This window comes from Rosa chinensis, chromosome 1, assembly GCF_002994745.2.
Source record: "Rosa chinensis cultivar Old Blush chromosome 1, RchiOBHm-V2, whole genome shotgun sequence".
Classification (NCBI taxonomy): Eukaryota; Viridiplantae; Streptophyta; class Magnoliopsida; order Rosales; family Rosaceae; genus Rosa; species Rosa chinensis.
In genome coordinates, this window is record NC_037088.1 from 62,284,160 (window position 1) to 62,311,031 (window position 26,872).

Here is a 26,872-nt window from a genome sequence, read left to right on the forward strand (position 1 = left end):
TCCCACTTGTTTATCACTTGTTCAACTTGAATTGATTTTCCTCCTCAAGATTTTCCACTTGGTTGCAACTTTGATTTTCCTCCTCAAGATTTTCCACTTGCTTGCAACTTTGATTTTCCTCCTCAAGATTTTCCACTTGATTGCAACTTTGATTTTCCTCCTCAAGATTTTCCACTTTGGTTGCAACTTTGATTTTCCTCCTCAAGATTTTCCACTTGCTTGGAGGTCCTAAAAATAGAAACTAATAAGAAAATAGAAACTTTCCTAAAATGAAAAATGGCAACTTACTAAAAATGATAAATAGAAACTACAAAAATATAAACTTTCTACAAATAGGAACTTTCCCAATCAAAGAATGGAAACTTTCCTAAACAGGATTTTAATAAGGAAATAACGTAAGAAATGTAGGGAAATGCAGTTAAAACGTCGCATTAAAATGCTCCTATCACTAGGCCCGTTTGCCACCTCTAATTTGAAGCAACAACTATACACTCTTCGTATGTCTGAAGGTACACCTGTTCAAAGCCATATTGATGAATTTAATAAGCTTATATCTGATTTGAGAAGTATGGATGTGAAAATTGATGATGAAGATCAGGCTTTGATTTTGCTATGCTCTTTGCCTCTTTCTTTTGATAATTTTGTTGACACCATGCTGTATGGAAGAGAGGCTATCTCTTTAGGAAATGTCAAAGCAGCTTTGAGTTCTAGATAACTAAAGAAGAAAGTGTCAGAGAATTTGAATGATAATCAAGATCATGGTTTGGTAGTTCGAGGTAGAGAAGAAAGCAGTAATAGAGGAAGTTCGAGATCTAAGTCTCGAATTAGAAAAGGTACATGCCACTATTGTCACAAAGAAGGTCGTTGGAAATCTGAATGCCCTAAAGTCAAAGATAGAGGTAAGTCTTATGAAAAATCTTCTGGTGATGATGCGAATTATGTGGATGATGAGTCTACTACTTTTGATTTTGCCTTATTTGCTAGTGATTCTTCTATTAATGCTTGATTTCTTGATTCGGGTTGCTCGCACCATATGTGCTTCAATCGAGATTGGTTTGACAATTTTCAGTCTATTGATGGAAGGTCCGTCTTTATGGGGGATAATACTCCTAATAAAGTAATGGGGATTGGAACAGTTCGAATTAAGATGCATAATGGAATTATCAGGACTTTGATAAAGGTTAGGCATGTCCCAGATTTGAAGAACAATTTGATATCTTTGGGTACTCTTGACTCACAAGGCTATAAGTATTCGTCTCAAGGTGGAGTTTTAAGAGTTAGTAATTAGGGTGCTCTTATTGTGATTCAGGGAAAGTTGATTTGCCATGACCTCTACGTAATTCAGGGTAGCACAATTATTGGTGCTTCATCAGTTGCCTCTTCATCAAGTCCATATTCAGATTTTGGTACAGGTGTATTTGTTGAGGGCTAATTTGATCAGTTCTGTGAAGATCAGATAGTGAGACACCACACTATCTTGAAAACACCACATATAAAAATTGCAGAACATATTTATGTTCCCTTATAGAGAAAGTGCTTTGCATGCTTTCTAACTTGGATCTAAGGACTTTGATGTTGAATCTGTTAGTTTCTACTACTTGATTAATTGGTCTCCATCATCCGCATTTTGTATGAAGACTCCAATTAAGGTACGGTTTGGTACCCATGCTTATTATTCTGATATTAGTTGTCATGTTGGTGCTCATGTGAGTGATGGTAAGCTTGAGTGGAGGGGAAAATTTAAATTCCATGGATTTGTGTATGGGGTGAATAATTATAACTTGTGGTGTGTTCAATCTAAGTCACCCAAATTTGTAATCGGCCAAGTTATGAACTTTGAAGAGTATGCCATGCTATTTGGAGGAGAGTCTATTGATGCAAGTTCGAGCCACGGTGTTAGTAAGCAGGTGGAGCTTGTTCAAGTTTCAGAGAAAGTGGTAGACTGCACTTTTATTCAGCCTAGTCAGGAGATGCTTGTTTTTGTTGGTGATATTGAAGAGAAGCAACTTCAGTTCTACAAGGTTGCTTTGTATGAAGAAATTTAGTCTCTTCGTCAGAGTCATATAATTTTGATCAAGCCAGTTCCTGTTTGCAAGTTCAAGCTTGGCTTGGGCTTGATTGCTATTCGCATTTAGTACCCCTTTGGGGTTTGATGGAGGAGACATTCGGAGGAGATTTTAGTTAATATAAGCCAAGGTAGATATTGTTAGTTTGTGGCTTAAATTAATAAGCCCATCAATTATCTTTTGGACTAAGCCCACATGATTAACCTAATTCTATTAGGTTTTGGAGTATGCCTCATGCAGATATAAATATATGCTTTCTGTCACCAATTAAGGTGTGAGAGAGAAAAGAAAAAGCCGCTTAGGGTTATTGAGAGGTAGCCACAGTTTTGGATTCTATAGAAAATTACATTTTGCCTTGTTGGTTTTGTTCTTGTGAGCGACAATATATATTTAAGGTAGTTGTTCTTCTATTTGGTCTTTCTCTTTCCGTGAGTATATTCGAGTGTAATCGGGTTTTGGGTTTGAGTGCTAAACACCTTGTAATCTCCTTTTGATATTAATGGAATCTTCTCACTGTTTCCGCTCGTGGATGTAACCCTTTGATTTTGGGGTGAACCACATAAATCTTTGGTCTTTTGAATTTTTTCTGTTAATTTATCTTTTCATATTTTTGATACTTCATACCTGTTTGACGCTTCCGCACAACAACATCGGTGGCAAACTGGCAATGCTAGCTACTCGATTCAGTTTTCTGGAAGAAAATATAAAAATCAAACCAATTAGGTTTTGGAGTATGCCTCATGCACATATAAATATATGCTTTCTGTCACCAATTAAGATGTGAGAAAGAAAAGAAAAAGTCACAACTTAGGGTTATTGAGAAGTAGCCGCAGTTTTGGGTTCTATAGAAAATTACCTTTTGCCTTATTGCTTTTGTTCTTGTGAGCGACAATATATATTTGAGGTAATTGTTCTTCTATTTGGTCATTCTCTTTCCGTGAGTGTATTCGGGTGTAATTGGGTTTTGGTTTTGAGTGCTAAACACCTTGTAATCTCCTTTTGATATTAGTGGAATCTCCTCACTGTTTCTGCCCGTGAATGTAACCCTTTGATCAGTGGCAGATCTAGGATTCAAATTTGGGGTGGGCTACATATTCAAGTGTCTTCTTTTGGGCGAAGCCCAAATTTTTTTTCGGTACAACTATGCACAAATGTAATAAATATCATTCTGTATTATCGTTGGGAGGCGAGAGTATTTGGAAGAGAACAAATTTTTTTTCGGTACAACTATGCACAAATGTTAGAAATATTATTCTGTATTATCGTTGGGAGGCGAGAGTATTTGGAAGAGAACAAGCAGTGGTTTAGTGGCTATCATAACGAGAGTGAGAAACCTGAGTGAAGAATAAAACGAAGACTTAATCGCTGATTAGTGATGAAAATGTCGGAGAGGAGACTGAAAACCTATTCCTAATTATTTTCGGGTGGGCTTTAACATCAAGGCGACAACATTTTGTTGACACTATATATAGAATTTTTTTTTCTCCAAAACGTTCGGGCGGGCTTGAGCCCACCCCATGATGTATGTAGATCCGCCAGTGCCTTTGATTTTGGGGTGAACCACGTAAATCTTTAGTCTTTTAGATTTTTTCTATTAATTTATCTTTTCATATTTCTGATACTTCATACATGTTTGACGCTTCCGCACAACAACATCGGTGGCAAACTGGCAATGCTAGCTACTCGATTCAGTTTTCTGGAAGAAAATATAAAAATCAAACCAGAACAAATCAACTCAACTCTGCGATTCTTCGACCCCTAATTGCAGACAGTCAAGACATGCATTGAAACTCTGATATTGAACAAGTCAAATATTCAACTCTCAGATCGAGACCCCAGCAGTATGAACGGAATAGACATTCAAAAACTCCATGCCAAAAGCCTAAAAGGGCAGGGCCAAATGTGGCCCTCAGCTAGCTGGTCCCTGCTTGCTTTGCCTTTTCGTTTTCGGTCACAGTGAATGAATGAAGGAAATTTCAGAACAAGAAAAGGCCAACTTTAAATCCCTTCTTTTATTGCAGTTGAAAATTTGTCAGCAGTCTGCTAGGAGTACAGTATTCTATTTCTTACAAAGGAAGAAACTCGCTAGCTGTCTGATTCTCTCGTTGCCGATGGATTTGTTTATAGAGATTCGGGTTCGAAACTTCGAATGCTGCACGTAGAACACATAAACAAATAGCTGTTGAAGTCAAAGCAATGCTATTACTTGGGAGTTAAGAAAATCTCTGAATATTAATATTGAAACTTAACACATCATTACTCGTTGTTGAAGATTTTGTCTTTGCTTGAAGAATGTATTCTATATGGCCGCTAACGTGTTCTTCACATTCTTAGGCTCAATTTGATACGCAAATTACTGTTTTGAGAATCGGAAACGTATAGCTATTTTCGACCTTGAACTACAGATGATGGTACACCAGAAAGCATGTGCCCCAAAACAAAGGTTCGAAGCCCTTCAGCATATTTGGATTCAATTTTACTTTATTACTTCCATTTGTTCTTCATGTTCCCAAACGTATAGGGAAGTATTAGTCTAAGTTATTTTAAAAACTCCCAACTTATTTTGCATACTAGTATAAAGTAAATCGATCATTACAGATGTGATTATGTGATAGTATGGTTGTCAATTCTGACACGATCCAATAACATGACTCGAAATCTGCACGAAATAAAACAAGTTGAACCCTCACGAATAAGCGGGTTCAACCAGATATTAGGGCTCTCAACCCGCACGAAATAAACAGGATTCTTCGACCCTTAATTGCAGACAGGCAAGACATACTAAGGGCTGTCAATTCTAATACAACCCGCCATGACCTACTTAATAAATGAGTTGGCTATGAGTCAGCACGTCAACACAAAGTGAACCCGCATTACCTATGTATTAAATAGTCAACTCGTTTATTAAATGAGTCTGGTTGTATATTATATATAACCCTAGTAGACAACCCATTTATAAAAAAGTAATATTATATGCATATAAAAGTCGAATAAGTCTTTAAACTAGAGTTACCAGTTCATCGTGAACGCTATAAAGACTAGTGAATTTAATCCATTTATGTATTTTTTTAGTAAATAGATCGCAATGTTAACCCTTAAATGAGTCATTTTGTTTAACACGACACGACCTATTTATTAAATGGGTTAAGCGGGCTGGAAATAAGTAACATGTTTAATAAATATGTTAAGTTTGAATTTAAATTTTTGACACGATTCTTAATTAAGTTGAGTTTATATTTGAGTTTGTTTCTTCTGACACGATAAATATTTTGATCGGATATGACACAATACAACACGAGTACACGACCCATTGAGTCAGTGATACCCACTTCTACTATTTCCTCATTGTTATTTTATCTGCAAAATGCAGCTAATAAACATGTGCAAATCAATATGTGATTGCACCTAATATTAGTCTCAAGGGCTTGACAGCGATGGAAAGGGGATGCCTTGAGCAATGTCTAATTCAACTAATCACGCAAAAGATTTTAATTAGGCTTTCAATTGACTTTATTGCTCTTTATAGCTACCTTTTTGTAGTAGGTGATGTAAACTTGATATAGTGCTTCGTATCATATGCTTCAACTAACTCCCAACCACACCCGTGCAATCACCAATTCTATTATTATATTAAACACTGTGCTTGTGAAAATAATGATGTCAATGAGGATCAAGAAGCATGATAAATGTTGTGGTTCTCTATTACAAACGTCTTTCTCTTATCCTCCTTTTTTTTTTACCTAAAAAAATTCACTTTAGTTACTTATGTGAGTTAGCAACACACCTATTCAATTAGCATTTATATTAAGGTTCACGAGGACATTCTAATAAAAGTAGACCAAACTCCCGTTGCAGGTGCATAAACCCAGAAACCCTTCAAACTTGCTTACTACAAACGTTGAGAGTTGAAACTTGAACGATGTGTAGGTTTCATGATAAGCCGCTCGAACGACCATATTATTAAAATTCTTTTTAAGTGGGCATAATAAAGTAAAAATATAAACAATGGTCATGTAACGCTAACCGCAGCTGCCGCGTTGGTTCCAGGATACTACCATGACCAACCGCCATTAGGCCCCATGGCGGTGTTTAATGAATAATTAATTACCCCCTTTCTAAAAAAGTCAGTCAAGCCTCTTGAAAAGGCAACTCTCACTTTTTCCAATAAATTTTTCCCAACTTTTTTTAAACAGAGTCTTCCTCGTAATTTCCATTTCCCTTTTGGTTCCTCACTTGTCTCTGTCTTTGACCAACTGACAAAAATCTATGTGTCTCCAGCTCGGATTTGGGTCCCGCCGTATCCCACACGTTGCCCAAGTTTCTAGTAGCATTTCTTGTGCGCCGGAAAATGGTGACATATATGTTCGTGAAATCGTGACGCTAATGTTCTCTTTTACGTATCCTAGAGAAAATGAGCTATCTTTGGAAAGATCTCGGTGAATCATACACTTACATGTATATAAATGAGGTAGACATCAAAGATATTTTTAAAATATTTAGCGAAATCTAAATCATTCGAATACGATTTAAAATTTTTCAATCGTGATTGACGGATCTAATCATCATATTTGTTAGATTTATTAGTGTCAGATAAGTTTTGGTGATAAGAGAACTCAATAGTGAGGAGATTTGATTTCATTGATTTAAGTTTCGAAATTACCTAAATGATAGTTTAATAAACATTAAACTTACATGAACACATTATTGTGTATCGTCTATTTCCTACCCTCCATTTCTTGTGTGGGAAACAGCTCAGTTCTACAGAGGAACACAGATTAACAGTTTAACACCAAAAACGATCGATCCCAAACTCTTTTTTTGGTAAGTTGCAAAGCTAATCTGGCCAACTTGCCATGTACCATTTTTCTCTCTAACCACTCACATGCGGACGAGTTGCATCAAGCTATGTCGTTTTGCCCTCTAACATCACCCCTCTCTCTGTCGTTTAACGTCCTCCCCTCAATATCCGTGAGGTCCACCGTGCCCAATTGCCCATACCACTACGTAATGCCAGCTCGCCACCCTGGAGGGGCATTATCGTCATTAGGCCCCACGGCCACCGACGACCACCAACTTATTACTGATAGTGATGACACGTCGCCCACACGTCCATCACTTCACTGGCGGGACCCATAACGTGGCCATGTCAGATCCGACGCAACACACAAGTATGTGCGCACACGCGCTTTGCCCGCGAAAGTCTCAGCCGTGCGTGTCTTCCCTGGATCCTCTGGGCCCCACTTTCTCCCCCTCCCCCTAAATTTTTATTATTATTTTAACCACACTCAAAATTAGAAAGCAGTATAAAAACAAGCCAATCATTCTAGACCGTCAGTTACAACCGAAATTAACAAAATCAAAATCATTTATTAAACCCGCCATAACAAATTCACGCTCCTAATCATCATCACTCGCCCGTACATTGGCGTGTGTGCACCACGCGCGTCAACGCCGGCTGGGGGTGGTTTTTTTCCGGGTTGGATTGTGTAGCACGTTTGTGGCGGATACCCGAAAATTCTATAAATACCCGACCTCTAAATTCGAGGACTTTCTTTCTTCTGGTTTTTTCCTTCTCTCTCTCTCTCTCACCAAATCTCGCTCATTGATTCGGAATCAAAGTTTCTCATTTTCTAATTGGGCGTTTGGGTTTTTTCATTTTTGGGTTTCTTTCAAAATTTCGAAGCCTCGCTGATATTAGGTAAATGTCATTTTTAAATTTTGGGTGGTTTTCCCTTAAAGCTTCTGGCTTTTGGTATATCTGTTTGGCCGCCGAGAAAACTTGGATTTGAACTTTTTGGTTGTGTTCATTTCAAACCTCGAATTTCTTAATTTGAGTTTGAGCTTTTTTTTTTTGGTTGCAGAAGAAGAATGATTTATTATTTTCCCCATTTTATTTTCCTCTGTTTTCTTGGCTGCCAAACAGAGCATTCTGGGCTTTTCCATCCGCCTTATTAAAGCTAGTTTTGTTTTTTTGAAGGTTTTCTTCCTCCGCCGCACCTGCATTTCCCACTTCGGATTGAAGCCTCCTGAACTCGGTACGTCGTCGTTTGATCCTTTTTCAAGTTCTGGGTTCTTACTTCTTTGTTAGAAAGGTCGAAGCTTTTTGTGTTTTGGAGCTTATTAGCTATCAAAGTTTTGACCTTTAACTGGGTTTATGTTAATTTTTGTGGTTAGAGTGGATTTTCTGGAATGAATTGATATATTTCAGATTTTGTAACCGGAAAAACTGATTCTGTCGGAAATGTCTTGGAGCTGTTTTCAGTTGAGCTGATGTGATATAGATATTGTATTAATGTTTTGAATTATTTAAGCAAATGCTGAGTTTTTGTTTATGTATATTTTTTCTTTGCTTCTAGAGTTGAAGGCAAAATGATTGGTCAAATATCGATTTGTGTCGTAATCGCGTGAACTGTTCTAAACCAGGAAATGAAAAGGAAAATGAAGAGTCATAATCATTGAGGTCATATTTTTGATTGGGAAATCTTGACCTTAAAACTTTAATATAGTATTTTTCATCTTAGGTTTGGTCTATGGTGTTAATTTCGTGAATGCGCAGAAAGTAAAACTGTATATTCTGTCCTGCTTTATACGTGCCTGAATAGTATATAACTGTATGTAAACTTTCGAAATGTGTTTTCTCGTTTAGGAGGTTTTGTTGGTGGGTCACATTTGTCCCTCCGTCTATGTCTGTCTATTTCCTCCATCTATGTCTGTCTATTTCATACCTCAATCTTATATGTTGTGTCCATAATGTTATATAAGATTCCATTTATCGAAGTAGGGCCTTGTTTTTGTGGTTGTATGTGATTGTTTCCATATATGTGGGACATGAAAGCTTTTTATGGTATGAGATTATCAAGCACAAATTTTTTATACCAGATCTGTCCTGTTTTTAGTATACTCCCATATTCAAGCAGAAGAATCTGTGATGTTCTGTATAGTATATTTTTGTGTTTATCGAAGGTTACTAGCAGATTACAATATGAAAGTACCAGTGTTCGAAACTTATGTTTGTGTTTGCTGGAAGTTGCCATCCTTGTATAGTAGATGATTCTCGACCTTATTTGGGGCATAGCAAATAAGTGAAATAACTTTGCATTTCATTTTTACAACCTTTGGAGTTGTGATTGAAGCATTTCTTTATGACGAACATTTTGAGGCCAGTTCTTTTTTTACCTCTTTACCATTGCTGTATATATGGGAGTGTTTCTTGTAATTTTTCTTCCTTTTGAAAATGCTTCATGTGTCTTCTTCGATTAGGGAAACTCAGACAAACAACTGAACATGTTGCCACTACTGTTTAAGCAAATATCATTATCCGAAGATAACATATATTGACGTCCACTTAAATACTTTTTTTTTTTTTTAAATTTCCAGAGGGCTGTAGTCGTTAATATTTTAACACCCTCGTTCTTTACATTTTTCTGATGAGAACATCAAGTGTAAGTCTGAGTTTCATTTAGCTTTTAGCATTTCCTCGTACTAAAATTAGAACATCAAAGCATTGTGATAGTTTTCAATATTGCCTGAACATGTGCTTCATACCTTCAGATACCTCTCCTTTTCTTATTAATGTTTTGTAACTTATACATACTCTATGAAAATAGAAAGCTAATAATGTTGTTTCCTTGTTGCTTCCACTGGTTGCTAAATACATGAGAAGTGCAAATCCTTTTGTCATGTGCAATTATATATAAAATTTTCATTGGTCTTTCACTAATGATATTTATTTGGTCCACTAGATCTAAGGAGCTCTGCGCTTGATGGATAGCTTGCTTAAATAGAAGCAACAAGAAGACACCGAAGAAGATATAACAGAATTAGAAACTGCTTTACACTGCAGTGTTGGTTTAGTTGTAAAGTTTTGCTTTGGATTACGAGCAACAAATCTGGATCCCATGGACCTGAAATCAAACCATACTTCTCCTGTTCTCACTGATCCTGCGCCTTTAGGCAAGTCAAGACTTGGCGTACATTCCAGTCTGTTAACATATTCAGGGTCAGGAACAGCTTTTCCAGCACTCTTAACCATCCCTAGGAGGAAGAATGGATTTCTTGATGATGTTCGCTCCAGCTCTTGGCTTGATGCTATGAAATCTTCATCGCCTCCTCACAGAAAGATAACTAAGGATGTTAACAATGACTCTCCAGCAACTGAGTATGATATTGCCTATCGCACATGGATGGTAATAATTATTTCTTCTCATCTGTTTTACCTCTGATGTTTTGGCAACCTTCTAAACAAGTTTTTTATGCAGTAGTCCACATGTGTCTAATCTTGCAGGTTAAGTATCCATCAGCTCTTACATCTTTTGAGCAAATCACTAATTATGCCAAGGGCAAAAGAATAGCATTGTTTCTCGATTATGATGGGACTCTTTCGCCAATTGTAGATAACCCTGACTGTGCCTTTATGTCTGATGCTGTAAGAATTTCTAGATTGTGTGATTTTCGTCTAAAACTTTACCCTTTTTCTTTTACTTGCTCATAGAAGGTATTCTAATCTTTTCAGATGCGAAGGGCTGTAAGAAGAGTGGCAAAACATTTCCCAACAGCAATAATTAGTGGAAGAAGCCATGACAAGGTAATCTCTAGTTGATGCCATAAATAATATCCTGATATTTTCCTAGTTAATTATAAAATTCAACAATCTGTCTTGGTGTGCTGATTTTGACTGTTGCATGTCCAATGATTTTTTCTATCAGGTATACGAGTTTGTTGGACTAAATGAACTATATTATGCTGGTAGTCATGGGATGGACATAATGGGCCCTGTTAGACAGTCAGTAGTTGGTGACCATAGACATGGCTTTCAGTCTACTGACAGACAGGTAGATAGCTACAAGTAGCTCATAGACTATATGTTTGATTTTTTTTTTCCCCTCTTATCTCTTATCATAATCTTTCTTTGTGGAAAATTCAGGGCAAGGATGTTAATCTGTTCCAGCCTGCAGCAGAGTTTTTACCTATGATTGGCGAGGTTCGTAAAGTTTGTTATCTGCAATAGAGTGCTTTATTGCAATTAACCACAAGTTCCCCTTTTCTTCTCTATGTAATTGACAGTTTAACCTCTGGTTGCTTATGCTTGAGCAGGTTCTTAAATCCCTAGTAGAAACTACCAAAGACATTGAAGGAGCTAAAGTTGAGAATAACAAGTTCTGTGTCTCTGTACACTACCGCAATGTAGATGAGAAGGTAATCTCAATTATACTGAGTCAGTGGGATTTTCTCTCTCTTTATTTAGCCCAGCAGTGGGACCATAACAAAACTAATACTTCTTGTTTACCTTTATTTACTTTACACTTTTGTTTCCAGTATTGGGCTGTAGTTGCACAGCGTGTTCATGACATTCTTAAAAACTACCCACGCCTGCGGTTGACTCATGGACGGAAGGTATAAAGCCTCAAATTCAGACTTCAACTATAATCTGTTCTTCTTTTGCAACTGTAATTATATTATCTTTTTTTCTTTTCTTTTTTGTCTTTTCTGTATTTGTAGGTTTTAGAGGTCCGACCAGTGATAAATTGGGATAAAGGGAAGGCAGTCACATTTTTACTTGAATCTCTTGGTGAGTATTGAGTATTCTTTCCTCTTCGCATCTCTTACTGTTCTGAAGTAGATTTTCAATATCATTGAACTCCATCTCATTTGTCACTACAATGAAATTTTATATTAGGGCTAAGTGATTGTGAAGATGTGCTCCCAATATATATTGGAGATGACCGCACAGATGAAGATGCATTCAAGGTAAAATTTGGAAAGTTGTGGTGGATATGCTTTGATGGATTTGAATTCTAATCTTCCGTTGAATATCAAATAAATTAATGGAGACTTGTGACAGGTTCTGAGGGAAGGAAACAGGGGTTATGGCATTTTAGTCTCTGCTGTGCCAAAGGAAAGCAATGCATTTTACTCACTAAGGGACCCCTCAGAGGTACAAAGTTTAATGTGTTATATTCAATAATTTGCTGCGTTGTAGGCTTCCCTTCTTTTCGGTCTAGACTTCCTTCAGATAAGGGATTTCGGATTAGTTTAGTCACTGAAGCATTGTAATTTATGTAGGTGATGGAGTTTCTGAAGTCACTGGTGATATGGAGGAAGTCAAGTGCTCTATAAATATGAGATACTAATACAATAGAGAAAGAGGAGACAGGATTGTTGGCCTGATTCATTATACACGATGTGATGAAGCCAAAGCCAGCCCGTCGTTTTTTTTGACTTGTCTAGAATGCAAAAGTATACTAAGTTTTTGGAATAGTAGGATATATTGCATAGAAGAAGACCTTTATTATGTCATCAATATCGAAGATGTTGGTGGTGCCTAATTGAGTCCGTCTATCTGTCTCTGCTCAAAGCTTGCTTTAATTTGTAAATTCCTTGCGTTTATTTGTATCTGGGCCTTCTATATTTATGCCAAAGGAATGCCATCATTATTTCTTTCTTTTATTTCTTTGTGAAGGCGAGGTTCATCCTCACTTCTGAGATGTATTATTCACTTCTTTTTCCTTTTCGATTTTGGTTCAAGTATATTGTCTCCCTCGTGAGGTTTCTACAGATATCTAATTTATTCCTTGATTATTTTTAATGAATCCATTTAGTTCATTAGATGTTGATAATTGATTCTTTCACTGTCATTGGTAATAGAATGAACCATTTAGTTCTTTAGATGTTGATAATTGATTGTTTCCCTGTCACTGGCAATACATGAAGAGTTTAGCCGTTATGGTAGTAAAAGGCTTGTGTCTTAATTTCTACCTAAAACTTGGAATGCAGTCAAGCTTGGAGGCTAGACCCTCGACCCTTGTGTGATCGAAGAGTGAGGGGATGGAACAGGATCAAGATTGAGGATTGTTGTTTCCCATCACCAGGAATATATCACTATGCGACTGAAACACCCTCTACTAGGTGACAGCCTGGTGATTGATCAGTGATCACTTATAGCTGAAGGTGCCAGCTTCCTCTTTTTGGCCTTTTTCTCAAACATGAAAAGAACCTGTTGGTCTTGTAGTGAAACAGAATTATTGTATGTAAATAGCCCAAATTAGCAACTTTTTCAGTTCAACTTCAGTCTTCAGTAGTGAAAAATAGTACAAATCGATCACTATCAGAGGGTCATCTGCATAGATCTCTTAGTAATGCTTAGAATTGTAAAGAAAATTTGTTGTAGCTTTCCATATCTACTGTATAAATCATGATCATTTGATCAGAAATGACCCTAATCTTGATCATAAAGTGTTTGTATCACATGTTGCCAATAACCCTGAAGTTTCTAGTGTGATCCACTCACAAGAAAATGTCTGCATATCCATTAAAGGAGTGATAAATCATGAAGGTTCACAACAAGTGTGAAAGCATGAAGCATGAGTTCTATTTATTATTATTATTGAAACTTTTATGTACGCTTGTTGTCTGTACCTAATTAACTAATAATGTATGCGTTATATTTTCTGCGTGTGGACAAAATTTATAGAAGTAAAGAATAAGTGAATTATGAAGTACAATTCTTGAATCATGATGAACATATAATTAAAGTTAATTATAGTGTGACAAAAATCATTCTTTGTATGTTGTTAGGAAATGCAATCAAGTAACGCATGTTTAATTAGCAATTTATTTGTTGACAAAAAGAATTGCACCTTAAATGCTAGATAGATCGAACATGTATTGAATCTAGTTTCCTTGGATCCCCTTCAGTACATGTGCCGTTTTTAAAGAGCCACATAACACATATATCGGATTTGGCATCTTAATCTAATTCGATGCAAGTACTAAAGAAAGTGATTAGTACATAATCGACAAAGACCTACTGCACAAATCACAATCTGGTCGAGGCTTTCCGTTAATTGCTAGTCAACTAGTGTCAAAAAGTGCAATATATTTGATATTTGACCTACCATTCCATCCTCAATAAACATTCTAAATAATCATCAAGAGTGCTCTGAAGAATGTTAGGTTTGAGACCTTCCATGTTAGATTTGGGTCAGCTCGAACAAAGGGTTAGTTTATAACACACTCCAAGATCTGATCTCACATGTTGTTTTGTTATAGGTCAGAGACATACCCACATGTTCCCATGTTGGAATGCATGATATGTGCATTGTCTTTTAGGTTACTCCAGTCATTGTATATGAAATCTCTTTGCCTTCCCCCGCTAATGCGTACTTGTCATTTTCACAGTGTCATCATTTAAAAAATCTTGGTATTACTTCTCGTAAAAATAGTAAACAAATGTTTTTCAATTAGTCAAAACTTACAGTGCTTTTTATGTGGCGTTCTCCTAATCTGATCTAAATGATCTTGATATTCAACATTAAATTTGAATCTAAAATGTAAAATCTAAAATAAAACAACTTAATTTAACTTAAAAATCTCTCTAGAGTATGTTTTATTGATAGCTGATGTATATTTTCTTAATCAAACCAGGGGAACACTATTACTCGTAACTTTTCATTCACTTTCAATAATCAACCCAATAGCTCCATCCCACAAATGGAGCATATAGCTAGCTAGGCACATAGCTACAATTGAATCCGCTGTATTTGTTTGCTTCTTAGTATATACGAATTATCAGGGTTTTCTTGGCATTGCAACTATTATCGATTAGGCACCATACATATGTTTATTGGTATGGACCATCTATCAATATATATACTCAGTTTACCACATGATCATCCAGTTCCTATCCAGAAGTAACTGTGTGTTACATGATATGCCCAAAATAGACGCTCAACTTAACCCTGCAAAAATGTAGTTGTTAGTATAGAATAAGTAGGGATCTTTTAAGCCGAGAATTGAGGGTACACAAGTAATTACGTAACAAATTAACTCAATAAAGAATTAAAGTATGAATATAAGTAGGGTTACATACTGTTTACTCCCTTAACTTTTACTCAAAAAACATTTCAGGCTCTGTCCTTCTAATTTCACACGTTTACTCCTTGTACTCTCAATTTTGGACCAATAAATCCATTCTATTACTCTCCGTCCAAAAATTTCATTAAATCGCTGACGTGGCAATCCTTTTCCGGCTAAACTGTCTACTCGGTTCATTTTTTTTTTTAATAATTTTTTTTCATTTTCTTAATTAATTAATCAAATTTTTTTTTCCTGTTTATCTCTTCTTCTTCCAGCTCTCTCTCTCTCTCTCTCTCTTCTTCAACTTCGCCATACTATTGTCCTCCTTTCAATTTTCGTTTCCAACAAATTGAAACTCCAGACATAGCAAAAAAGAAACTAAAACTCAAAATTGCCAAAACTAACAAGCAATTGGTCACCAAACTTCAAACCTGGCCTTCCTCAGCAACAACAGGAACTAGAAACAGAGCAATTGCAAGAGGCTACCATTAAATTACAAACTAAAATGCCTAATTCAATCACAAATTTGAACAACAATACCATTTACCATCATAAAACCCAGATCAGGCAAGCACGGTCGAGAATCCATGAGGAGCCAGATTCCGGCAACCACAGTCGGACAAAACAGTGGGTTCGACAAGAGATTAGGCATGTTCGATGAACCCAGAATGATTGGATTACCATTCCTTCTTGTTCGATTCAATGAATTAGAAATTGATTCAATTTTCAAAATTAAAGAATGGAGAAGACAAAGAACTATGGCAGTATCATAGTCCCAACCTGTGACAACCCCGGGCCGACAGTCATCGTCTCCTCCCCAGATCGGATCATCTTCTCTCTCAACCTCGATTTTGGGTTTGAATCGAAGCTCCAAGCAACTGCTTCACCTTCCGGGTCGCGAAGAAGCCATGAAGGATGACCACCTGACCCGAACCTAGCCCATGTAGGTCATTTTCGGCGACGACGGCTCTTGGGTTTCGACGGCGATCGTGTTTTGTTCCTCACAAACATCGGACTCGAACGTAAGCGACTTCGGGTTGGGATTTTGAGGGTGGAGATCTGGGTGATGGCGGTTCTTGCTATGGATGTGGAGAACTCCGACAGGTTGGGTTTTCTGGTGTGGGAATGATTACTGGTTTTGGGGTTTTGCATTTTTTTGGGTTTTGATTTTGGGGGCATGGTGGTGGCGGAAGAGAAGGTTTGGAGAAGATGGTTGAGGTCTGAGAGAAGCAATTTGAGGGAGGTGAAATGGGAATCCAATAGATAGAGAGACAAACATAAAAAAATTTAATAATAATAAAAACAAAACAAAAAAAAACAAAAAATAAAAAAGAGAAAAAAAAAACTTTCAAAAATAAATAAATTTTAAAAAAGTAAGGGTAGAATGGACATTTTACCACAAAAAAAGTCTGCCACATCAGCGAGTTAACGGAATTTTTGGATAGAGAGTAACGGAATGGACTTATTGGTCCAAAATTGAGAGTACAAGGAGTAAACGTGTGAAATTAAAATGACAGAGACTGAAATGTTTTTTGGGTAAAAGTTCAGGGAGTAAACAGTATTTAACCCATATAAGTATGTACGAAAATAGTGAAAGAATGTATGAACATGAAATTGTAAAAAAAGAAGGGGTTTTTAGGTTTTGTAACACAGAAAATTAAAGTAAAACATAAAACAATGCGGGATTTACAATAACATGAATGAAGATGTTAGAGATTCAGAAATCCATCACCAAAACATGCTCAAGACAAATTTATTATCCTAGTTTCAATTACTAAGTCATGAAAAAGTTTCAATCAAGAACAAACCGTGAATGCACTGCATAAGTTCTTATTACTTCCCTAGATTACTTAAGCAAGATGAACGCACCATTACCAAGCATTTAGAATAAACAATCAAGGTATAGAAAGCTATCCTATCAACAATTTATTCTAAGCATTAATCACATGTGGAAGTTTGATCGAAAAAAGTGTGCAAAACTAGTGTGGAACGCATACCTAGCATGCAATCCTTTTTATTTGGTTTCACCTATTGTCCTATAGGTTTTACTACCAATGAAATAAGTATTATTAACCATTTAGGATATTAAAATACCTATTTCTAGCCCCACTCACATGATCATAATATTTTATGTGCGCATTCATAAAACATAAACATGTAAGAGTTATCTGTAAACCAAAACTAAATAAACAATTTCACAACAAAGCAATCACGAAACTAGGAATCAAAATATTGTCAAAAACATATCTTAGGGGCTTCAAATCTCGCCCCTAACAAGAGTAATTTAGTTATACATTGAAATAGAGATAAAGAAACAGATGGTGGTGGAGGAAAAAGAAAGAGAGATAGAAGAGAAGGTGAAGGGTGCGGTACTTCTCATTGTGTTGCAGAGGCTCTTTATATAAGAGATACTCAACCCTAGTTTCCTTATTCAACTCTACTTGTAATTTGGTTGAGGTTTCCTTCGATTGGTGCACAATTTAATTACTTTCAAGACAATAAAATAATTCCATGTCATCAAGATTGATTCATCATCTCCAATTTGTATCCAAGTATGATTGGGGAAGCCTTTGGACGTCATAGACTCTAGAATCTTCATGTAAATATAAATTTCCATCAAAAACCAGATTCACACTCAGCTTGACCTTCCTGTACTAAATCGGCCATAACTTCTTCTAGAAAAATGATATCGACAAATCGTAAAAAGATGTGGAAACGAGACATCTGAGGCTTTCCAACAATATAAAGATCATTATCTGGTTCGTTCTGAGATGCTCTCTGTACTTTGTCGAAGTTGACTGATCTGCACAGGAGGATTTCCTGATTTCGCCTTTCATGCGTCTTTTCTCCTTTATTTTCTCCTATACTCCACAAGAATCATAAAATAATAAAACAAACATTAATACTTTCTATTAAGAGAAATAGCGTGACCAAATTTAAGGAAATATTAATATAAATATCGCACATTATGCTCCTATCATTACACTTGTAGCCACGTTTCAGTGTAGAGCCGTCTGATGGAAACCCCTTTCAGATTATTATAGCAGAGAAAAGTCCTGCGCATGATTGTTCTATTTCCAGTTTTCCTTTCATAATTTCGTTCTCCAATTTTGTTGGATGAAACTGATCAAATAGTGAAAACTTTCAAACTGATCAAATCCTAGGTTTATGAATATAACGTTCCCACAGTCAAAATTGCCAGAGTTCAAAAAAGGTTTAATTATAACTTAGCTAAACTCTATGAGGATGAAAGATCACTTTTGTAATCGTATCAAAATTGAAGAGTGGCTAAATGCTACCTACACGTGCACGTCTATCAAACTTAGAGGATTGTATTTTGTCAAAATTTCTTGGCGTATGGGTCTAATCTACGAAACTAAGTCCAAGACTTTTGAGTCATTACTGTCATAAGAGTTTTTATACATTTGTACTAACTAATGTACATCTATAATTTTTCTTGCTTGTTTTCGTGAACAAAATGACATTTCTTCGACCTCAAAATAAACTGAAACTCAAATTGAAAAATAAATAAATAAATTTTGTGTAACTAGTAATGCCCCAAGCGTGTTACTAAGATCCTTAGACCTTGCTTGAAGAATCGAACTAAATGACGATTTTAAGTACCCTTTTGCACGTAACATAGTTGGAAGAAAACTAACCATACTAAGCCATTTTTAGTGGACAAAGATTGGCATGTACTTACGTTTATACTAATGTGGGTTTTGTTTCAAACTTATGTTCATTCCAACCTATATGATGATTACAAAGTAAAGTTAATATTCAACTAAGAGCTTCTTTTTCTTTTTTTTTCCTTTCCTAAGGGCAATATACAAAGGGTAGTTATAGTTAGATCTCCAAATTTGCTATTTTGACCTTATATACTTAGTACATTAACTTTTTATAATACTTGAAAAAATAAGTAGACCTCTTTATTTTTACCAAAACATCCTTGAACATAAGATACAATAATCTGTTACTCTATTTTTTATCTCTATCTTCAACCACGAGAAAAAGAATGAATCAAAATCACATGATATTGCTCTCTTATGAGTATGTCTCTCCTCCACCAAAATTAATCAGAGGGTTGGTTCTTGATCTTGATATATTGCTAGAATCACTTTGAATTTGCTAAAAGAATGATTTCAAGGGTTTTGGCTTAGAAGATTGAATAATAACTATATCATATTCAATTAATTTATTTAAGAAAATTCTAAATCAGATTGTTTTTAATTTACTTTTGTATTAAATGATGGGTCATGTATAGAAATTATTATTTTTACTTAATTGTTTTAGGTAAAGAGAGTTTCTATTGGGACCTCCAAATCTGCTCACTTGACCTTACTCTATTATGAATTATTAAATGACATATATAACCTACTATAAAATGACTATTAAGAACAATAATTATACCAAAAAAATGGTTATATTTATTTTCTCTAGACTTTCCAATTCAATAATATTAGATTGCATTCTTTATTATTTTCCCTATCTATTTTCATTTTTCAATTTCACTACGTACTCATTAAACCATTCATATATATATATATATATATATATATATATATTAAGAAATAAAACTATGATTAAGATAAAAATGTATGATATGCATATTGAACGCATACTAATGAGGGAGAACAAAATAAATTGTATTATGCCCTAAATCTAAATTTATCTATTATATTTGTAAAAAGAAGAAGAAGAAAAAAAAGAGCTAGCAAATAAAAATAAATAAAAAATATTTAAATAATTAATCATGAGTTACAAAAAATAGAGAAACATTAAGAAAAAATGATTAATCTTGTTTTTTTTTAACAACTAAAAAATAAAAAGTAATAAAAAAATCACATAATAGTTCATGTTATTTTATTTTTATTAATTTTTAAAACTCAATACCTTATGTTTGATTTTTTTTTTTATTGGATAAGAGATTTATGTTATCTGATTAAGGAATGGAGATGTAATTAAGATTTATAGAGTAATTAAATCATTGAAATGACTAAGTTTTTTTTATTATAAAGATCTTAGTTTGTTTGTAAATTAATTATATGAGTGAGGTTATTTGAGGAACTTTAGTGAGGTTTAATGAGTAAATTTAGTATTTGAAAATTTGATAGAAGGTGTAAAAAGCATAGAGTTCAAGTGAGTAAATTTGGAGGTTCAAATAGAAAAACTCTTAGGTAAATTATAAAACTATATGGCAATATAAGAAAATTCCGGAAAAAGAAAAAATAATTTAATTGAATGTTATATATGTGGAGGTAAGAAGAGTAATTTTTTTTTTTTCATTTTTCTCACTTTGTCCTTATTTGTCTTTTCATATGACTTGATAAAGTCTATTAATAATTGAAAAATGTTGGAGATCCAAATATTAAATTTAGAGGTCCAATAGAATCACCCATACACAAATTCATCAATTTTCTAGCTTTAATAAATTATGGTGGATGAAAAAGGAAGGTAACTTTCCTAATTATAATCTTGAATTGACAAGACCAGCCAACTGTTTTTTTTTTTTTACATATCGGAGGTGATATTCAACTAATTGCTGTAATTTTCACATGCTCAACTAATTAATTTATCAAGTCTTTTTCACCAGCCAAGTCTTTTTCTCTCCAAATCGGAGGTGATACTCAACTAATTGTTGTAATTTTCATGTGCCCAACTAATTAGTTTATCAAGTTCACATGTTAAGATAAGGACATTAAAGTACTGCTAGCTTTAATTTTAACATTACTTTTTATAGAAATGGATTAAGCCCTTGCTATCACTTCAATCTCAACAATACTACATTAGTACATTGGGGGCCATAGAATCAAACTATGAAGAACAGGGATTACAATTAAATGATTTAAATCATTGTAAGGTAGTAGTAATCAGCCCATCAGGCTCATTCTTTAGCTAAATGAGCTTGGGCTCAACAATCCTAAAAAAATAACTCTGTTTGCAGGATTTCTGCAAAGTAAAGCTCGTTTTTGTAACAAGACTCGTGATTTCCAAATAATATGATTAACACAAAAATAGTTGAAATAATAAGGATAAATATTGTTAGTCACCGAAAAAACAAACTCGTACTTCTTAATTAGATTTTAAAACAATAGCTTGATAGGGTTTACTCGATGACTTCCATCATCGAAAAATTTCTTCATCATGGCTCTTGGTGATGCATTTGCGGCTAGGAGAGCGGAGATTTTCTCCTTTATCTTTTCTGGTTGGCCTGAGAACCGCGGCGGCAGAGGTTTCCTTCATCGTGTTGTCCTGAATTTTGGGTTCTGTTTGTTACTTGGTTTCAGTGTTGATCTGATCTCTGGCTGGGGTGTTTTGCCTCCAGTGCAATTCCAGGCGGGGTCTTCTCTGTAGGCTGGTGTGATGATAGATTGGTGTGATTTTGATTCGGGGTTAGGTCAAAAGACTTCAATGGCAAAGTCTGTTTCCTTGGCGTCGAGCTTGGGATTGGGATCATCTCTTGAGCACAGGATCAAGATAGGCTCCGGCTTTCGGGCTTGGGCTCAAGAGTGGTTTCTGTCCTTGAAGGTTGGTATGTTGGGGTTGGGATCAGTCGGAGTTGGTTCTCTTGTCGAATTCGAATTCGAATTCATGCCTGCGTCTTGCTCTTGAGCATAGGTGGTGAAAGTGAAGCTCCAATTTGGCCTTCCAGGAATGATGTTGTGGCCTGGTCTCGACTTTCTACGGTGGTTGTCGGCATGGCCAGTAGAGTCGTCAGTGGCGGCGGCGGGGTGGAGCAGTCGAGTGCTAGGGTTTCTGCAACATTGGACTGTTGGACTCCATCTTGGTTATTGGGCTTGGATTGGACTGGGCTGCTTTGGGTGCAAAAGGCCCTTAGGGCTTCTTTGTTTATTGTTTAAATTTCATTTGGGTAGCAAGATCTAGTTGCTCGGTTGTTACATTTATTTACTCTGCTTCTGAGTTCCTAGGTTTTGTTAGAATAAAAGTGTTTAATTGTCCTTAAGAGGATGATGTACCCGGGAGTGCGAGGTTCTATTTTTCTTATAATAGGTCTTTTGTATGTCCTAAAGGACGGCTCTTTCTGTCAGCTTCTCTGGGGTGTATCGTTTCTGGTACTGCTTGCTGAATTATAAATTTGATTGACCTCATTCGATTAAAAAAAAAAAACAATAGCTTGATGAAAAAAAAAGTTGTTTCATAGATATATTTTCCTTTTTAAGCGTCAATTTTCGTACAAACTAGCCAACAAACATAAGGCTGTCAACCAAGACAACATAATGTGGATAATTATTTCCTGAAATATATAATATTTTATATATATATATATGTATGCAGATTTGCTCACCTAAGGAACAGTTTTAAGGGACTGTGAGGGACAAATGCATCTCAACCACATGTATTAAATATAAAAGTAGAAATTATAACAACTTAAAACTGTGTATTTATTTTCAGCCGTCAGATTCACTTGTCCCTCACAGTTGACTGTCCCTTAGGTGAACCAGGCCTTTACAGTTTTCTACTTTTCTTAACCTTCACTTTTGTCCCTCTTTTCATAAAATCAAAATTAAAATACATACCCCATAATAAATTAGGTCAAGTAATTTCCACTCACCAAAAAATTTCAATGACATACCTTCTCCGATCTCTCTCTGTTTTCCACATCTAATTTTGACAACCACCAATCCACACCTATTTAAACCCCCCCCCCGCTTTATTCTTCTCCACGCTCATAATCAACACCACAACAAATTTCACGACCAAACCAAACCACGCTCATAATGGACACTAGTACTTCTGCCTACGCTCCCTTGCCGGGAGAAGACCCTTTATTTTCCGGTCATCCCCCGGCAAGTCTCCGACGATCCTGGAAGGGCTTCGCCGTGATCTTCGCCTCCGTCTTGTTTCTCTTGTCTTTGGTCGGACTAATCATCCATCAAGGCCCGCAACAACCGCCAGATGTAATGCCGGATAAACAAGATGAACATCATCATCCTCAGTCAACTACTCCAGCTTCAGAGACTACGTCGTCCTGGGAGCCGAGAGGGAAGGCACTAGGAGTCTCGGCCAAGTCGAACCCGCCGGTCTCCGACGAGCTCTCGTATAACTGGACCAATGCTATGTTCTCTTGGCAGAGAACAGCTTTTCACTTTCAACCGGAACGGAATTGGATGAATGGTAGGTACAAAGTACAACCCAGCACGGCTAGGTTTCTTTCACTTTTCTATTCAATGATTGATTCGCTTTCCATAAGCGACATGAATCCAAATTCTATAATTAGTTATTTTGATTTTGTTTTTGGTCATGTTTTACTGTTACTAATCACAATTTATTGTCTTGTTTCATCCATCTTCGCTGTGGGGGAATGTGGCTTTGCTCTACTTCAGATCCTAATGGTAAGTTTCCTTACTTGGCTTCTTTCATTAGAGCACAATAATAAACCCCATTATTACTGCTTCTGCTTTGGGAAGTTCTAGAACAGTGCAAATAGCGAGACAAATTGAATATTCATGAGCAATTATTTTGCATTCACAAAAATTTGTGGTGGGTATTTATGATAATATAATATATAGTATATATGTCCATCTTTAGATCAAATCTAAAAAGAGAGTCGTTTTTGCACAGTTGTAACAATTAGAAAATTTGTAGTCAATCAAAATATAAATTAGATACTATACATTAAGTCATAGTAGTCATTTTCTTTTTCTCCATTTGATGGTGGAAGTCCATACTCAACTAATTTTGAATTTTCTCTATGATAAAAATTGTTTTTTATTATTATTCAAAAAAAAAAAATTTACCAAGAATTAGTCAACCACGGCACCAAATACTTTTCTTTGTTGTTACTAAAAGAATAAAAAAAATTATATTATTGTTATATGTTATATGTGGAATGGAAATCCAGCAGAGGACTATTGCTTTATGAGTTGTGGACCAATCAAGAGCCACAACCGTTCCGGCCCGGCCCAGCATCATGATTAGGTGTTGTACCTGGATTTAGTCCGGGCCCACCTTAACACAGCTACTTGTCAATCATCCCTTGCCATTTGGCACCAAAATCCCCATAAAATCGGTGATAGTGATTTAACAGATATGGATTTTTGAACATGTGATTTTAGATTTGTCATGTGCTCATCCCCCAACCGTACATCCCACCCACCATTCAATTTGTGACAGAGTTAGGTGTCTCTGGGCCCATCATAATCCATAAATCACATATTACACATGATCTTACTTAACCTTTTTCATGAAACTTAATCAGTGTTTTTTTTATTTTGTAGGTCCATTGTTTTACAAGGGTTGGTATCACCTGTTCTACCAATACAATCCGGACTCAGCCATATGGGGCAACATCACGTGGGGCCACGCCGTATCGACGGACCTGATCCACTGGCTATACCTCCCCCTCGCAATGGTCGCCGATCAATGGTACGATGCGAATGGCGTGTGGAGCGGGTCCGCCACGCTTCTCCCCGACGGTCAGATCGTAATGTTGTACACGGGGGACACCGTCGATGCTGTTCAAGTGGTGTGCCTTGCGCACCCGGCCAACCTCTCTGATCCCTTACTCATAGATTGGGTCAAGTACTCGGGTAACCCGGTGTTGACTCCTCCGCCCGGCATTTTAACCACCGATTTCCGTGACCCCACCACAGCTTGGACCGGACCGGACGGCAAGTGGCGCATTACTATTGGCTCAAAGGTCAATACAACCGGTATTTCCTTTGTGTACCACACAGAGGATTTCAAAACCTACAATATGTCGAAGGGGGTCTTGCATGCTGTTCCGGGTACGGGTATGTGGGAGTGCATTGACTTTTACCCGGTTGTCATAAACGGGTCGAAGGGTGTGGAAACGTCCGTGAATAACCCGAGCGTCAAGCATGTCCTGAAGGCGAGCTTGGACGACACAAAAGTGGATCACTATGCACTTGGGACTTATTTTGAGGAGAATGAAACATGGGTACCCGATAACCCGGCTCTTGATGTGGGTATTGGGTTGAAGTATGACTATGGAAGATACTATGCATCAAAGACATTTTATGACCAGAACAAGGAGAGAAGGATCCTGTGGGGTTGGATCAATGAGACTGATACCGAATCTGATGACTTGGCAAAAGGTTGGGCATCTGTTCAGGTATGATTTCTTTTATCCTAACATTATTTGTACCATATTTAGTTATTTGCTGATAAAATTGTGGATCACATTCTAACAAATAAATATTACAGACTATTCCGAGGACTGTGTTGTTTGACAATAAAACCGGCACCAATTTGATCCAATGGCCGGTGGAAGAGATCGAGGAGTTGAGATTGAACAATACCGACTTCAGTGATGTTCTAGTTGAAGCAGGAACAGTTGTTGAGCTAGATATTGGAACAGCTACACAGGTTAGTTTGTCTAGTAAACTTGGCTACATATGCAATTTTGTCACATAATCAATCATATTGACTCACCTAACTTTTCTATTGTTGATATTCAGTTGGACATTTTAGTGGAGTTTGAAGTAGAACCGTTGGAATCATCAGAGACTGTGAATAGCAGTGTAGGTTGTGGTGGTGGTGCTGTAGATAGAGGCACGTTTGGACCATTTGGTATTCTGGTCATTGCAGATGAGACTCTTACTGAGCTAACCCCTATCTATTTCAACCTCGCCAATTCAACTGAAGGGGACGTCACAACTTATTTCTGCGCAGACGAAAGAAGGTTTGCATCTCCGAATTCATCAACGTTTTAGGATTTTAAGATTTTAAGAAATTGCTAAATTGTTATGTGTTCTGATGTAAGTTGCTTATCAATGTAGGTCATCTAAGGCTCCTGATGTCTTCAAACAAGTTTATGGAAGTGAAGTTCCTGTGTTGGATGGTGAAAAACACTTCGCAAGAGTGTTGGTGCGTATCTTGATCTCCCTAACAAGTTTATATGTTCTTTTTAGTATATACGAGTGCCAAATAGTCAAACATTTCAGGTTGTCGACTTAAACTAATTTGTCGGGTGTTGAATGTTTGCAGGTTGATCATTCAATTGTAGAGAGCTTTGCGCAAGGAGGTAGGACGGTGATTACATCACGAGTTTATCCAACAGAAGCAATCTACGGAGCAGCAAGGCTATTTTTGTTCAACAATGCAACAGGTCTAAATGTTAAGGCCACCCTCAAGATTTGGCAGCTAAACTCAGCTTTCATTCACCCTTTCCCATTAGACCAGATTCAATAAGAGTACAATTTTTGTAGTGAAGCCAGTTGAATTGAATCTCTGTTGTAACAATTTCCCTCCGTCATTAGGAGCATTAATTCACCGAGATTTGTCTGCCAAGGAATGAAAAATTTTCTTGCAAACGAGTGTAGAATGTGGTTTGTAATATTCTTTGGTTGCCCATTCAGTATGTAACTAGGGTATATCTGTTTGTTTTGGACTTTTTTGGTTCAAAGGAATAATCATCTTGAAAATGAAATATAAATTTTGCCTATTGGAATACCTCGTCTCTGCTGCATTAGTCCACTGAACTAAATTTCTTCATGGTTTTTGTTTTTGGCCATGAAAATTTCTTCATGGTTTCTATGTCCTGTAAGATCCTCTTTCTGATCTATTAGCCCATCGAACCATTTCATTCCGTCATAGGCATGAGAGTGTGAGGAAAGGAGATTGGTGACCAATGACCACATGATCAAGTTCTAGGTGCCTACGGGACGATTATAACGCAAATTAACTCAAGAGTTTCATATGTTACTTTTTTGTTCATTACACTTTCAAAATTCTTATTATGATTGCCCCTTATTGGTTGTTCACGGCTTTCGTTATCCTACAACTTCCTATATCAATCTCTTATGACACATTCTTCGTACAAAGATAGAAATTAACGAGAAGGAATACTGATTTGTGCGCTGGTGTATTTCATTCCAAGAACATTCTCATCTTCGGCAACTGGATTACCTATTACGTTGGGCTATAGGAACTCCTAAGGGCCCAAATTGAAGGCAGCTCGGGTTGTT

General features: G+C 36.4%; 2 protein-coding genes across 4 annotated transcripts; both read left to right on the forward strand.

Moving 5' to 3' along the window:
• Nucleotides 1-7,603: 7,603 nt before the first annotated feature.
• LOC112199816 (trehalose-phosphate phosphatase A) lies at nucleotides 7,604-12,644 on the forward strand. 3 transcript variants are annotated; one of them, XM_040512789.1, is made up of 13 exons: nucleotides 7,604-7,764; nucleotides 8,044-8,101; nucleotides 9,809-10,252; nucleotides 10,351-10,491; nucleotides 10,579-10,650; nucleotides 10,772-10,897; nucleotides 10,990-11,046; nucleotides 11,160-11,261; nucleotides 11,382-11,459; nucleotides 11,565-11,634; nucleotides 11,743-11,813; nucleotides 11,908-12,000; nucleotides 12,129-12,182. In XM_040512789.1, exons 3-13 carry the CDS (start codon nucleotides 9,965-9,967, stop codon nucleotides 12,180-12,182), a joined length of 1,152 nt encoding a protein of 383 aa, XP_040368723.1. In that variant the 5' UTR covers nucleotides 7,604-7,764; nucleotides 8,044-8,101; nucleotides 9,809-9,964. The 3 variants fall into 3 exon arrangements, with proteins under 3 accessions (XP_040368723.1, XP_024196638.1, XP_024196575.1); XM_024340870.2 differs by lacking the exon at nucleotides 7,604-7,764 and having other exon boundaries at nucleotides 7,812-8,101; XM_024340807.2 differs by lacking the exons at nucleotides 7,604-7,764; nucleotides 8,044-8,101 and having other exon boundaries at nucleotides 9,965-10,252; nucleotides 12,129-12,644.
• A 9,948-nt stretch (nucleotides 12,645-22,592) lies between these two features.
• LOC112199944 (acid beta-fructofuranosidase 1, vacuolar-like) lies at nucleotides 22,593-26,357 on the forward strand. Its single transcript, XM_024340972.2, is given in 9 exon segments — nucleotides 22,593-23,057; nucleotides 23,267-23,275; nucleotides 24,161-24,270; nucleotides 24,272-24,331; nucleotides 24,334-25,017; nucleotides 25,110-25,271; nucleotides 25,364-25,587; nucleotides 25,685-25,772; nucleotides 25,893-26,357. Coding segments are annotated over 9 exon segments (1,938 nt in total). The 5' UTR covers nucleotides 22,593-22,660; the 3' UTR covers nucleotides 26,097-26,357.
• The last annotated feature ends 515 nt before the right edge of the window (nucleotides 26,358-26,872 follow it).